Here is a 14,296-nt window from a genome sequence, read left to right on the forward strand (position 1 = left end):
ATCTCTCGAGAACACGGCTGTGTCTGCACTGCCAGAAGCTGGGCGTTCTGAAGAGAAGTGGATGATACTTCTCGTCAGAACGCCCAGCTAGTAAAAGTAGTAAAAACGCCCCGATGTACGCACATAATACACGCCCAGTTGGACTTTTGCAAGCCTCATTTGCATAAATACAAAAATGGTCATAACTTGGCCAAAAATGCTCGTTTTTTAAAAATAAAAACGTTACTGTAATCTACATTGCAGCGCCTATCTGCTGCAATAGCAGATAGGGGTTGCAAAATCTGGTGACCGAGCCTCTTTAAGGTACTTACCTAATGTATATATCTGGTTTTCATGGACATGCTAGATTTTAGTAAAAATGATCCTCCTTAGATAGGGGTTTTCTAACTGAGATTCAATGGTTCACGTTTAATATTTAGTTTACACCTGATTTTGGCAGAAATTGTTCAGGTTAAAAAGTTTCATCTAAAATTGGCCTAAATTTGTGACATTTGTCTTCTCACTTGAAAAAAGAAAACCGGCGCGAAAAGTGGGCTTGGTCAGTCTCTAATATTTCATTTAGACTTCTTTATCAAAGGCAAAGGTTTAAAAGAGGTGCAAATTGGTGGCACAAGTGCATGGCTTCTTTTGATGCTTGGAGACATAAAAAAATAATTGAAACCAACAATTTAAAATTCGCTGGATTTCTAAAGAGGTGTGCTCCTTTTAATAAATTTGGCGCCATTCTCGCCAACTATCTTCTACGCATTCATTGACGCAAAATACACCATTATTAATATATGCAAACCCTTCCCTTTCAAGGATCGAAACAAAAGTTTCAATCCACCTATGGTAGATGAAATCACTTTTTCATAGTGTTATTGTTTTTATGTTTAAATTGTGTTAGATCCAGATGTAGTTTTCTCCAGGTATATATGGGTCCTTGGGTTCCCTGTTTTAGCTTATAAAGCATATAGTATGTTGCTAAGGCCTCATGCACACGACCGTAAAAACTCCCGTTATTACGGGTCATAATTACGACCCGTAATAACGGGCTCATAGACTTCTATTGGCGACGGGTGCCTTCCCGTTTTCTCACGGGAAGGTGCCCGTGCCGTTGAAAAAGATAGAACATGTCCTATTTCAGGCCGTAATAACGGCACGGACAGTCCATAGAAGTCTATGGAGCTCTCGTAATGACGGGTGTGCACCCGTCATTACGGCAGCATTGCTAAGCGACGTCAGTAAATAGTCACTGTCCAGGGAGCTGAAAGAGTTAACTGATCGGCAGTGACTCTTTCAGCACCCTGGACAGTGACTACCGATCAGAATAAACCTGTAAAAAATAAAAGACGTTCATACTTACCGAGAACTTCCTGCTTCCACCAGTACGGTCTCCCGCCCGTTGCCTTGGTGACGCGTCCCTCTCGACATCCGGCCCGACGTCCTGGATGATGTTTCAGGCCATGTGACCGCTGCAGCCAATCACAGGTCAATCACAGGCTGCAGCGGTCACATGGACTGCCGCGTCATCCAGGGATGTCGGGCTGGATGTGAAGAGAGGGACGCGTCACCAAGACAACGGCCGGTAAGTATGAATTTCTTTAACTTTTATTACAGAAAGGGCTGTCCCTTCTCTCTATCCTGCACTGATAGAGAGAAGGGGCTGCCGATTAGTGCAGTGCTATTTTGCCGCCAAAAACGTGCCCGTAAATACGGGTGGAATACGGGTGACACCGGACCCATATTTACGGGCACGGTTTCGTAAATACTGGTGCAAAACGGGTCGAATACGTGTGACACCGGACCCGTATTTACGCCAGTAATTACGGGTGGGGAAAAATACGGTCGTGTGCATGAGGCCTCAGACTGCTAACTGGGTCTGAAGCCATCCCATATAGTTTCAGCCAGTTCTGTGTACGGCCGACCCCCTTCTTTGCAGGAGACATTTTTTTCCGGATACGAAGCTAGGACATTAAGACAGGAACTCTTTGGAATCAGCCTGCCTTGTCTTTGTATTACACATTTCTGTGCAAATAAATTAACAAGCAGCAAATGTTTGCACAAGGGTGGTGTAAAGGATCTGCCAGGCACAGCTTCTGTGTCGACGCCCGTGGGTAATCAGTCTGCACCTGCTCCTATGTCTGTGAGACTGACTCCATCTTCCACCACTCAGGATGGCAGGCTTAGGAGTGGGAGAGCCTATCACAGCCTGACCAGACGGAGCTAGCTCCCGCCCACTGTCTATTTATACCTGCCTTTCCTGTTCCTCCTTTGCCTGTGATTCTGCTCTGCTTGTTTCCTGGCTCTGCTGCTGCTGCTTGAACTACTGACCCTTTGCTTGTTATTGACCTTGGCTTACTGACCACTCTCCTGCTCAGCGTTTTGTACCTCGTGCACTCCTGTTTTGACTCGGCTCGTTCACTACTCTCGTTGCTCACGGTGTCTCCGTGGGCAGCTGCCCCGTTTCCCTAGCTTCTGTGTACCCTTGTCTGTTTCTCTGTCGTGCACTTATTGAGCGTAGGGACCGTCGCTCAGTTGTACCCCGTCGCCTAGGACGGGTCGTTGCAAGTAGGCAGGGACTGAGTGGCGGGTAGATTAGGGCTCACCTGTCTGTCTCCCTACCCCGCCATTACAGGTGGTATGTTCATGTGTTGTCGATGTCTACTGGAAATTTCTGCCCGACATCCACACATTTCTGCATTTTAAATTGGCTTTCGGACTACTGTTTAGTTGTATTGGGTGAATAGTGCAAAATCTGCAATGGATAGGGAACGTGAGGATTTAAAAATGTTTTTGTTTGGAAAAGTAGACATTTTGATGTGAGGGGTATATATGTATCTATATGGATTGAGTGTTACGCTGATTGTCTGTGTCCTCTTCCCGTCACCTACCAGGATGGAGTTCAGAACATACATAATCCGCTTATACCAGAGGCTCACACTTCACAAGCGCCTGTGTTCCTCTGGCCAGGCTGGGATTAACCTGTTTTATTGGTAACATTAATAACCCATGACCTTTCTGTGCTCCTTCTCCCTGCAGGTGAGGGCCCCAGCAGACAGATCAAGACTCTGTTGAGACGAAGTGCTGAATAATAGACCTGTGGAAGCTGCTTTCCAGGCAGAGCCGTCATGGCTGACGTAGATCCGGATACGCTGCTGGAATGGCTGCAGATGGGGCAGGGGGATGAGAGAGACATGCAGCTCATTGCTTTGGAACAACTTTGCATGCTGCTACTCATGTCTGATAATGTAGACCGCTGTTTTGAAACGTGAGTTTTTGCTATTTCCCTCTCTTCCTCTTCACATTACATGTTTATTGAATTTCCCCAAAACATTTTTTTTCTATAAAGGAATGTACAGGAGTTTATGAGCTATGTCTGTTATTGCAGCTCCGCGCCATTCTAGTGAATGCTGCAATACCAGTCACAACCAATGAATAAGAGTGATGCTGTTTCTCGAAAAAAGCAAACACTTTTCTAAAGCCAGGCAACCTCCTTTATTCTACTTGTTACTGCACTTGGATTTCATGTATATTTGTTCTACAGATCTAGATAGCAATAACCTCATATTATATTGAAAAGCAGTTACATCCCATATTTGCTGTTTTCATATTATTTTTGTCAGTCTGAACACATAATAGTGTTTATGGTTGAGTCACGTTTGCTATTTTTGCCACGGTTTTAATTGCTGTGGTATTTTACATAAGGGACCTTATTTACTATTGTAGCAACGGATCTTTTTAAAACCTTATTCACACAATGAGGCTGAAAATTTCAAAAAAGACAAAAGGAGGTAAAAACAAAGGGAGAATTTCAGGACTGCTGACATCCAGATAAATCACACAATGATGGTAATAGTAATGATTAATTTATTTTAGCCTCATGAAACAGCAGAGTAGTGACAATGTGTTTCAACGCCGGTCTGGCATGAAGAAGTCGCCAGACGGGCTTTGAAACGCGTTGCTTTTTACCTCCTTTTACCCGATGATTGCGGTGACACTGGATGTCCACCGGTTTGGGGAAAGCTGCAACTGAGTATTTGACTCATATACTGCCTACAACAGCATTGTATTTGTATAACGACACAAGGCGAGCGGCATTACCTTCACTTGCCATACACTCCTTTCCACACTGTTTTGATCTGCACGATGTGGCGCCGTGTGTACATTTTTTTTCTTTCAGATTTGCCGTAAACTTAAAGGGGTTGTCCACTTTCTGAAAACTGATGACCTATCCACCGGATAGGTCATCAGTATATGATCGGTGCGTGTCCAACATCCGGACCCCGCACCGATCCGCAACTCCGGCTGCCTCCTGCACCGGATGTTTGGAACGGGATGCAGTAGTTGGAGCCAGAAGCAGATGGCTCCGACCACTGCATAGCGTCCGTTCGGCACAACTGCAGCTCTGCTCCTATTCACTTGCATAGGAGCAGAGCTGCAGTACTGCAGCTTGACCGCTTTTCTTTGACCGGAACCATCTTCTTCCGTCAACATCGTCCGGCAGCCGGAGTGGCGAATCGGAGCGGGAGTCCGGATGTCAGACACGCACCGAACATATACTAATGACCTATCTGGTGGATAGGTCATCAGTTTTGAGAAAGTGGACAACCCCTTTAAAGACACAAAAAACTCAAAGCTGGCCATATCTTTTACAGTGTTGTAGGTTTTTCAACAATATTTCACTATTGACTTCAATGGAAAAAACGGCAATATTAAAACCGCATATAAAGGATGTTTTTTTATTTATAATTTTTTTTACTAAGGCTGCATTCACACGACCGTGAAAAACGTTTTTTAACGGCCGTCACACGTCCATTTTCAGAACAATGTAGTTCTATTGCTGTATTCACGTGGCGTTTTTTTTAACGGCCCGTGAATACTGGCCATCAAAAAATAAGACGTCCTATTAGTGGGCTTTTTTTACGGACAGACGACCCCCATAGAACTCAATGGATCAGTTTTTAACGGCCGTTTTTCAGGAATCCGTCTTTGTGACGGCCTTTAAAAACTGATCCCGTCCAAGAGGACTCCCAGGGCACAGCGCTACTTTAAGCGCTGAGCCAGGGGAATCCCTTGGCTACATTGCCGGAATCCCCGGCCATCGCTCTGGCCAGGGATTCCGCTCCTAGAGAGAGCCCCCCACATCACTGTCCCCAGATGAACAGTGACGTCAGGGGATCTTCCTGGAGCGGAATCCTCGGCCAGAGTGTTGTCGACGGCCGGGGAGTACGCTCATGGAGGAGGCCCTGGTGTCACTATTTATATATGGACAGTGACGGCAGGGGATCCTCCTGGAGCGGAATCCCCAGCCAGAGCGTTGCCGGTGATTCGGCTCCTGGAAGAGCCCCTGGCGTCACCATCCATACAGAGGATCCTCCTGGAGGGGAATCCCAAGCCAGAGCGTTACCGACTCTCTGGCCAGGGATTCTGCTCCTGGAAGTGCTCCTGGCGTCACTATCCATATATGGACAGTGAAGTCAGGGGATCCTACTGGAGCGGAAACCCCGGCCAGAGAGTCAGCCTGGGGATTTCGCTCCTAGAGGGAGCCCCCAATGTCTGGCGCGATCTACAGGGGGGGGGGGGCGGTGTCTGGCGCGGTCTACAGGGGGGGGCGGTGTCTGGCGCCATCTGCAGGGGGGGTTGGTGTCTGGTGCCATCTGCAGGGGGGGGTTGGTGTCTGGCGCCATCTGCAGGGGGGGTTGGTGTCTGGCGCCATCTGCAGGGGGGTTGGTGTCTGGCGCCATCTGCAGGGGGTTGGTGTCTGGCGCCATCTGCAGGGGGGGTTGATGTCTGGCGCCATCTGCAGGGGGGGTTGGTGTCTGGCGCCATCTGCAGGGGGGGTTGGTGTCTGGCGCCATCTGCAGGGGGGGTTCGTGTCTTGCGCCATCTGCAGGGGGGGTTCGTGTCTTGCGCCATCTGCAGGGGGGGTTCGTGTCTTGCGCCATCTGCAGGGGGGGTTGGTGTCTGGCGCCATCTGCAGGGGGGGTTGGTGTCTGGCGCCATCTGCAGGGGGGGTTGGTGTCTTGCGCCATCTGCAGGGGGGGTTCGTGTCTTGCGCCATCTGCAGGGGGGGTTGGTGTCTGGCGCCATCTGCAGGGGGGGTTGGTGTCTGGCGCCATCTGTAGGGGGGGTTGGTGTCTGCCGCCATCTGCAGGGGAGTTGGTGTCTGGCGCCATCTGCAGGGGGGGTTGGTGTCTGGCGCCATCTGCAGGGGGGGTTGGTGTCTGGCGCCATCTGCAGGGGGGGCTGGTGTCTGGCGCCATCTGCAGGGGGGGCTGGTGTCTGGCGCCATCTGCAAGGGGGGGCTGGTGTCTGGCGCCATCTGCAGGGGGGGGTTGGTGTCTGGCGCCATCTGCAGGGGGGGGTTGGTGTCTGGCGCCATCTGCAGGGGGGTTGGTGTCTGGCGCCATCTGCAGGGGGGGTTGGTGTCTGGCGCCATCTGCAGGGGGGGTGGTGCCTTTGCGCCATCTGCAGGGGGGGTGGTGTCTGGCGCGATCTACAGGGTGGGGGGGGGGGGGTGTCTGCAGCTATCTACATGGGCACTGTGGTGTTTTCAGTGGGTATGTACAAAAAAAACCATGACAAATTAAAAGGGTTTTCCAGCTTCTGACAACTGATGACCTATCCACCGGATAGGTCATCAGTACTTGATCTGTGGGGGGTCCGACACCCAGGCCACACACAGACCAGCTGGTCCGATGCCTCCGTGCATCGGACGTACAAGCCGGAAGCAGTTGGCTCCAACCACGGAATAGTGGCCGAGTGGCAGTACTGCAGTTCTGCACCTATTCAAGTGAATAGGAGCAGACTTGCAGTTTGGCAACTACTTCCGGGCTCCGTACATAGCATTATGTGCAACAACATCCGGTGCCCGCAAGCCACTGGACCGGCTTATCGGTCCGGGTGTCGGGCCCACGCCGATGACATACTGATGACCTATCCGGTTGGATAGGTCATCAGTTGTCAGAAGGTGGAAAACCCCTTTAATTCTATCAGTTTTTTGTAACAGCCATGAAAAACAGTTGACAAACGGCAATTAAAAACTGATACAGACTGAAAATGGATAAAAATTTGGAGGCACACTGATGCAAAATGACTATGAAAAACTGACGGTCAGTTTTTAAAGGCCATTTTTTTCCACTGTCGTGTGAATCTAGCTGTATTCATCAACTCTCTGTAGAAGCAATTCTAGGAACAGATTTCTAGTTTCTTTCAATAGTTTACTATTCGGCTACATTCACACGACAGTGAAAAAGGGCAGTGTGACAGCCTTTTTTTTTTAGCGGCCGTCACATGGTCGTTTTCAGAACAATGAAGTTCTATGGATGTATTCACAAGGCCGTTTTTTTAACGGCCTGTGAATATTGGCCATCAAAAAATAGGACATGGCCAGACGGCTCCCATAGAAGTCGATGGATCAGAATTTACCGGCTGTTTTTCAGGAAACTCTTTGTAAGGGCCGGTAAAAACTGATCCTGGCCGAGGACCCCCCCTCCCACACAGCGCTACTTTGAGCGCTACTTTGAGCGCTGAGTCCGGGGAAGCCCTTGACATTACTGTCCATAGGACGACAGTGAAGTCAGGGCTTTCAGCAATGGAATCCCCGGCCAGAGCATTGCAAGATCTCTGACTGGACACTCCAGTCTTGTAGATAGCACCACCTCCATGTAGATAGCACCTCCCTGCCTGAAGATGGCAAACCCCCCCCCCCCCCCCCCATCCCCTGCTCTGGCAGGGGATTTCGCTCATGGAAAAACCCCCGGCATCACTATCCATATATGGACAGTGACATCAGGGGATTCTGCTCTCCTGACTCCACTGTTCATATATGGACAGAGATGTCAGGGGCTCCACCAGAGGGATTGCGCTCCTACAATGAGCTACAGTGGCGCCATCTACATGGGTGGGGGTGCTATCTACAAGGGGGGTGTTATCTGGGGGGATGTGGCACAATCTACAGGGGACATTGGCACTAGCTACAATGGCCCTTTATATGTGGGCACTATGACACTTTATATGTGGGCAAACTGGAGGCACACTTTTTCACTGTGTGTGAATGTAGCCTAATAGTAAACTATTGAAAGAGACTAGAAATCTGTTCCTAGAATTGCTTCTACGGAGAGTTGAATACAGCTATAGTCACACGACAGTGAAAAAAAATGGCCATTAAAAACTGATCAACTGCCAGTTTTTCATGGCCATTTTGCATCAGTGTGTCTCCATATTTTCATCCATTTCCAGTCCGTCTGTCCGTTTTTAATGACTGTTTGCCATCCGTCTTTCATGGCTGTTAAAAAAAAAAAACTGATGGATTTAATTTGTCGGTTCTATTGTCCAAACCTCCTGAAAACGCCACAGTGCCCATGTAGATAGTGCTACAATTACTCTGTAGATAGTGCCACAGTGCCCACTGCAGATAGTGCCACAGTGCCCACATATAAAGTGACATAGTACCCACAAATAAAGTGCCAGCGCCCTCATAGTGCCACAGTGCCCATGAAGATAGTCACACCACTATATAGTGTCACAGGGCCCATGTAGATAGCACTATACCCCTGTAGATATCTGCACCCCCCTCCCCTGTAGATTGCAACCCCCTTGTAGATACCACCCCTGTAGCACCATAACTCCCTGTAGGAGCGGAATCCCTCTGCCTGGGGATTTCACTCCTAGAGGGAGCCCCTGATGTCTCTGTCCATAAATGGACAGTGACGCCAGGGGCTTCTCCAGTAGCGCAATCCCCAGGCCAGAGCGTCGGCAGGGGATTTCGCTCCTTCAAGGAGCTACAGTGGCGCTATCTGGAGGGGGAGTGCCATTATGGGGGAGGGGGGTATCGCTATCTACGGGGGAGTCCGAGGGAGACGGGTCCCCGGTCATTGATCTTGCGATGCTCTGGTTGGGGACTCCACACTTGAAAGCCCGATATCGCTGTCCATATAAAGATAGTAATGTCAAAGACTTCCCCGGGCTCAGCACTCAAAGTAGCGTGGTGTGCGGGGAATCCTCGGCCAGTATCCGTTTTTACCGGCCTTTACAAGAATTGATTAATAAAAAACGTCCGGTAAAAACGTATCCGTTGACATCTATGGGAGCCGTTAAAAAAACGGCCAGGTGAATACGCCCATATAACTCTATTGTTATGAAAATGGCTGTGTGATTGCCGTTGCGAAAACTCACTGTCGTGTGAATGTATCCTTAACATGCTGCTTTTTTTTTTTATTGCTGCTCTGCTTGCGGCCTGTGACTTGTTATCTGTCCCTGTGTAGGGAACAATCTGTCAATCTCAATAATCAGAATGGGTGGAGGGGGAGCTGCCGCTTCCCTTGGACAATTCTAGTACATTAGCCCACCAAAGTAAAATGTCCTAAAAACAAAAAATGGCTCAACAGAACATTAAAGTGTATCTAAACATTTGACAAACTTCGTGTCTGTTCGGCTTTTTCCGGTAATAAATGTATCTGTGTACGAACTCAATAGAAAGTCTATGAGCCCGTACTCTGATACATCTGCTTTCTGGAAAAAGCCGAACAGACACGAAGCGGCTGAACGCTCACATCGTACGGGCTCATAGACTTTCTATTGAGTCCGTACACCGATACATTTATTTCCGGAAAAAGCCGAACAGACACGAAGCGGCTGAGCGTTCACACGAGCCCTTTAGCTGCTTCGTTCTAGCGATTGGTGGGGGTCTCAGTGCTCGGACCCCCACCAGTCCAAACTTCTGACCTGTCACTATGACATGTCAAATGTTTGTCAAACGTTTAGATACACTTTAAAAATGCAAGAGACCTCATGAAAACTGAATACTTTCACTAGACTGTATTGTAATATGATATTGATTATAACTCCAGTTGTGGGCCAACTACCATATTTTTCGGACTATAAGACGCACCTGACTATAAGACGCACCCAGGTTTTAGACAACAGAAAATAGGAAAAAATTTCATACTTTACTACTTTTGCAAAGAAAAAACTATTGGTTCAAAAAATAATTTGTTCAGTTTCACCACATTCTGAGAGCCATAACTTATATTTTTGGATCGTTTGAGCGGTGTGAGGGCTTATTTTTTGCGGGACGAGCTGTCGTTTTTATTAGCACCATTTTTTTGGTACGTACGATTTTTTTTATCACTTTTCATTTAATTCTTTTTAGCGCTATAGTGACTAAAAGACAACGATTGTGGGGTTTTAAATTTTATTTTTTTTACGCTGTTCACTGTGTGAGTCAAATAAAGCTGCCTTGTAATAGTTTCAGACTTTTACGGACGCAGCGATACCAATTTTTTACATTGTGCTTGGGGGGGAAAAAAAAAAGTTTTTTTAACTTTTGAAAAAAGTTTACACTCCTGAAAATTGATCTAACTTTTTTTTTACACATTTTATTAGTTCTTCTAGGGGACTTGAACCAGCGATCATTAGATTGCTGGTACAATACACTGCAAAACATGGATGATTTACGGAAGCAGTGTAGCTCACTGAGCTACGCTGTTTCCGTAACTGCCATAGTAGTGAATGGCAATTACGGAAGCAGCGTATCATGCTACGCTGTTTCCGTAACTATTATTCAGTTCTATGGGAGTTACGGAAACTGCGTAGCTCAGCGAGTTACGCTGTTTGCGTAACTCCACCATGGAACCAGGAAGTGGCCGGAAGACAGCAGAGCCGGGTAAAATAGAATGGGGCCCCGTTCTAGAGATAGATACGGGTCCCACAGGTGGAACCCGTATCTCTCTGACATTTATGACATATCCTTTGGATGTCATAAGTGTCCTTCCAGTTATTGACCGCGGCATGTAACTAGTTAAACGGCCATGAACACTGTGATCGCTGTTTCATGGCCGTTAGAGCAGCGTGTCAGCTGCTAACACCTGCAGTGCATGGAGCGGGTTCAGCGCGTGAGCACTCTCTGCTCCAAGCATCATCCCCTCCGCACTCCATGATGTGCCGGCACATCGTGGGTCGGGAAGGCGTTAAGTTTGGAGCGGTCAGGGGGCCTCGCGCTGCTGGGTCCCTTGACTGCCGACTAATAAGACACAGGGACTTTTTAGCAAGATTTAGTTTTTCGAAAAACTGCATCTTATAGTCAGAAAAATACGGTAATTCTCTCAAGTCAGGGGTCTCAAACACGCGGCCCGCGGGCCGCATGCTGCCCCTGGGGCTGTCATCTACGGCCCGCAGGAGACAGAGCTAGTACAGACTCTGCTCTGGGACTCTGGAATTCCCTGACATCGCTGTCCACATATGGACAGCGATGTCTGGGGCTTCCTCAGAGCCGGAGTCCCCGTGCAGAGTGCTAGTATAGGCTCTGCTCCGGGACTCTGTAGAATTCCCTGACATCGCTGTCCATATATGGACAGTGTGTCAGGGTCTTCACCAGTGCGGAGTCCCGGGCAGAGCGCTAGTATAGGCTCTGATCCGGGACTCTGTGGAATTCCCTGACATCGTTGTCCATATATGGACAGTGTTGTCAGGGTTTTCCCCAGAGCGGAGTCCCGGGCACAGCGCTAGTATCGGCTCTGCTCCGGGACTCTGTGGAATCTTCTGACATCGCTGTCCACATATGGACAGCAATGTCCCGGGCAGAGCGCTAGTATAGGCTCTGCTCTGGGGAAGCCTCTGACATTGCTGTCCATACATCGATAGAAATGTCAGGTGCTTCCCCAGATCAGGAGTCCCAGTGATGTCACGAGCACAGCTGGAGTCCCAGGAAGAGCCTACGAGCGCTCTGCCCGGGACTCCAGCTCTGGGCTTGCCCCTGACATCCGTGTCCATATATGGACAGTGATGTCAGGAGCAGAGCTGGAATCCCAGTCAGAGTGCTAGAAGCGGCTCTAATCCGGGACTCCAGCTCTGGGCAAGCCCCGGACATCACTGTCCATATATAGACACTGATGTTAATGGCTTCCCCAGAGTTCCTGCGCAGAGCCTATACTAGTGCTCTGCTCCGGGACTCCAGCTCTGGGGTTGCCCCTGATATCACATTCAGGTCCAGAAGGATCCCCTGATGTCACTATGTATGGACAGTGTTGTCAGAGGCTTCAACAGTAGAGGAATCCCCAGCCAAAGCGTCGGCAACGCTCTGGCTGGGGATTCCACTCCTAGAGGGAGCCCCAATGGAGCTATCTACTTGGGGTGTGTGTAGCAGCATCTACGGAGGGCACGGTGTCAGCATCTACGGAGGGCACGGTGTCAGCATCTACGGAGGGCACGGTGTCAGCATCTACAGAGGACTCTGTGGCACTATCTAAAAAGGGGCTGCCTCATCTTGACATGTGTCTGCCAAACACTGCCAACTGAGCGGCCAGACTGCATTTAGTGACACTTAAACTGGAAAACTGAATTGTTGAAATAAGCACGTGGAGAAATATCTCAAATTTTAAACCTAGCGGTATTATTATAGTAATGTAGTATTATTATTATAGTAATATAGTGTTATAGTAGATCAAATAACTAATTGATTAACAATAATTTTGTATTGTATCAAATTTGAAAGTAATTCGGCCCGTCAACTTCCCATTATTTTTATATGGGGACCCACTTACCCGGCCGAGTTTGATACCCCTGTCTTAAGTGAAGGTAAATCTGGCTGAAGGGACACATAGGTCAGTGATGCAGTGCCTTCGTTTTAGTAAACAGTGCAAACAAATATAAGATATTTATGGGATATACTGTACTATGAATGTGCTCTAAATGTATGTAGTGGGCAAAACCTTATTAAGGTTCTTTAGCGCATTGTTAAAAGTTTTAAACCCCGACAGTAGATTCCAGGAACTGTAGCAAAGGAGGTGGCAGCGTTTGTTTACACTGCCTGTTTGCATGGCTCTAAAGACGAGCTCCTTACAGTGATCTCTATGTAAGCAGCTCTCGGAGACCGAATTGGCAAGTCTTACAGTGGTAAAGTTTTAACACTTCAACTTCCCAGTCTATAATGAAATATTTCCTTATGCTGTCATTTTTGCTTCTAGGGCCCCCTCTCGTCATGTTCAGCCTTTTAGCTAATCACATACTAACCGCTTAGTACACAGCCCCAGCAAGGTCTGAGGTCTGAAGGTAAGGCCACACGGAGCCGCACTGACCCGGCAACGTTGCCGCCAACAGCAGCGTCGAGCCATGTTTGGTGTGGCTGTCAAATAGACTAAACCCCTGTAAAATTCCTGAAGGGATTTTGAGGCACATTGTTCTATGCCTACAAAATTTTTTGTGTGAGTTAGGCCTTAACAACAGCCTGTGTCTCCTCTTTCTGCCTCCTTCTCTCCCCTAGGGTATTTCCCTTCCTGTAATCTGCTGTCCATCCCCTGTTGTGGAAAAAAATCAATTTCTCTGCTTCTGCTCCCCTCTCCATAGACTTCTATGGGTGGCATGTCTCTGTCTGTCTGTCTCTCTCCTCTCCCTGATCCCTCCTCCTGATTCCCCCTCTGCTCTCCATAGACTTCCACTAAAAATGTGAAAAATATATTTTTTGAATTTATATTATATGTATATAGATATATACACGATGTTGCAGCTCTGTAACAATTAGGCTACATTCACACGACCGTGAAAAATGGCCATTTTTTTTTAACATCCGTCTCATGAGGGTGCATTCACACGGCTGTTTTGTTTTTTTAACGTCTCGTGAATACCGGCTGGCAAAAGATAGGACATGTCCTATATTTGGCAGTTTTCACTGCCGGATGGCTCCCGTAAAACTCAATGGCTCCATTGTAGCTCTCTGCAGAAGCACCCGACGTCACTCCATATATGGACAGTGACGTCAAGGGGGTTACTCTAAGTTAAACAGAAATGTAACAAAAAATATCTCCGCAATTTCTTCCTTAATCACCTGCTTTTAGGAGTCTACCCCCTCTACCCTGTCTGCAGTGGGGCGCACAAACTTTTTTGAAGCCCTATCAGCCATTCACAGTTGAAAATGGAACAGATGAGCATTGAATGAATCCCTCTGTTCATTGCAGGATTTCTACAAGACTGTTTGTTTCAGGAACATACTGAAAATACTGCAGATTGGCAGTGTGAGCAAGTTAATCTTCTGGGTTTAGTATTTGATTTGAGCATCAATGCTTAAGAGTTTTTTTTATTTTTTATGGTGAATCCCAAACATATATAATATTTTTGTTATTACTGGAGGCACACTTTAAGGAACACCTTGATCTATTCTCTAAAATGATTCCTTTGTGGGGCTTCACGTCAATGGGGTTTTCCGCTTTGGTTCTCTTTAGTTCCTTGAATATAAGCAGATCACAAAGTGCCCCCAGCAATCAGCTGAAATCTATGGGGAAACCTGGCAGTATGTGTTTAATCTAAACTAATCATCACA

At 47.8% G+C, this 14,296-nt stretch overlaps 1 protein-coding gene across 12 annotated transcripts in view; it reads left to right on the forward strand.

Annotated features, from left to right (window-relative positions):
* Nucleotides 1-14,296, forward strand: part of HECTD1 (HECT domain E3 ubiquitin protein ligase 1) — a 105,585-nt gene that overhangs the window by 23,250 nt on the left and 68,039 nt on the right. For all 12 annotated transcript variants that reach the window (XM_075843666.1, XM_075843672.1, XM_075843671.1 and 9 more), the window contains exon 2: nt 3,022-3,250. In XM_075843666.1, the coding sequence (XP_075699781.1) occupies nt 3,111-3,250 (140 nt within the window). In that variant the 5' untranslated portion in view covers nt 3,022-3,110. The remainder of the gene's footprint in view (nt 1-3,021; nt 3,251-14,296) is intronic.

Source organism: Rhinoderma darwinii, chromosome 12 (assembly GCF_050947455.1).
Source record: "Rhinoderma darwinii isolate aRhiDar2 chromosome 12, aRhiDar2.hap1, whole genome shotgun sequence".
Taxonomy (NCBI): domain Eukaryota; kingdom Metazoa; phylum Chordata; class Amphibia; order Anura; family Rhinodermatidae; genus Rhinoderma; species Rhinoderma darwinii.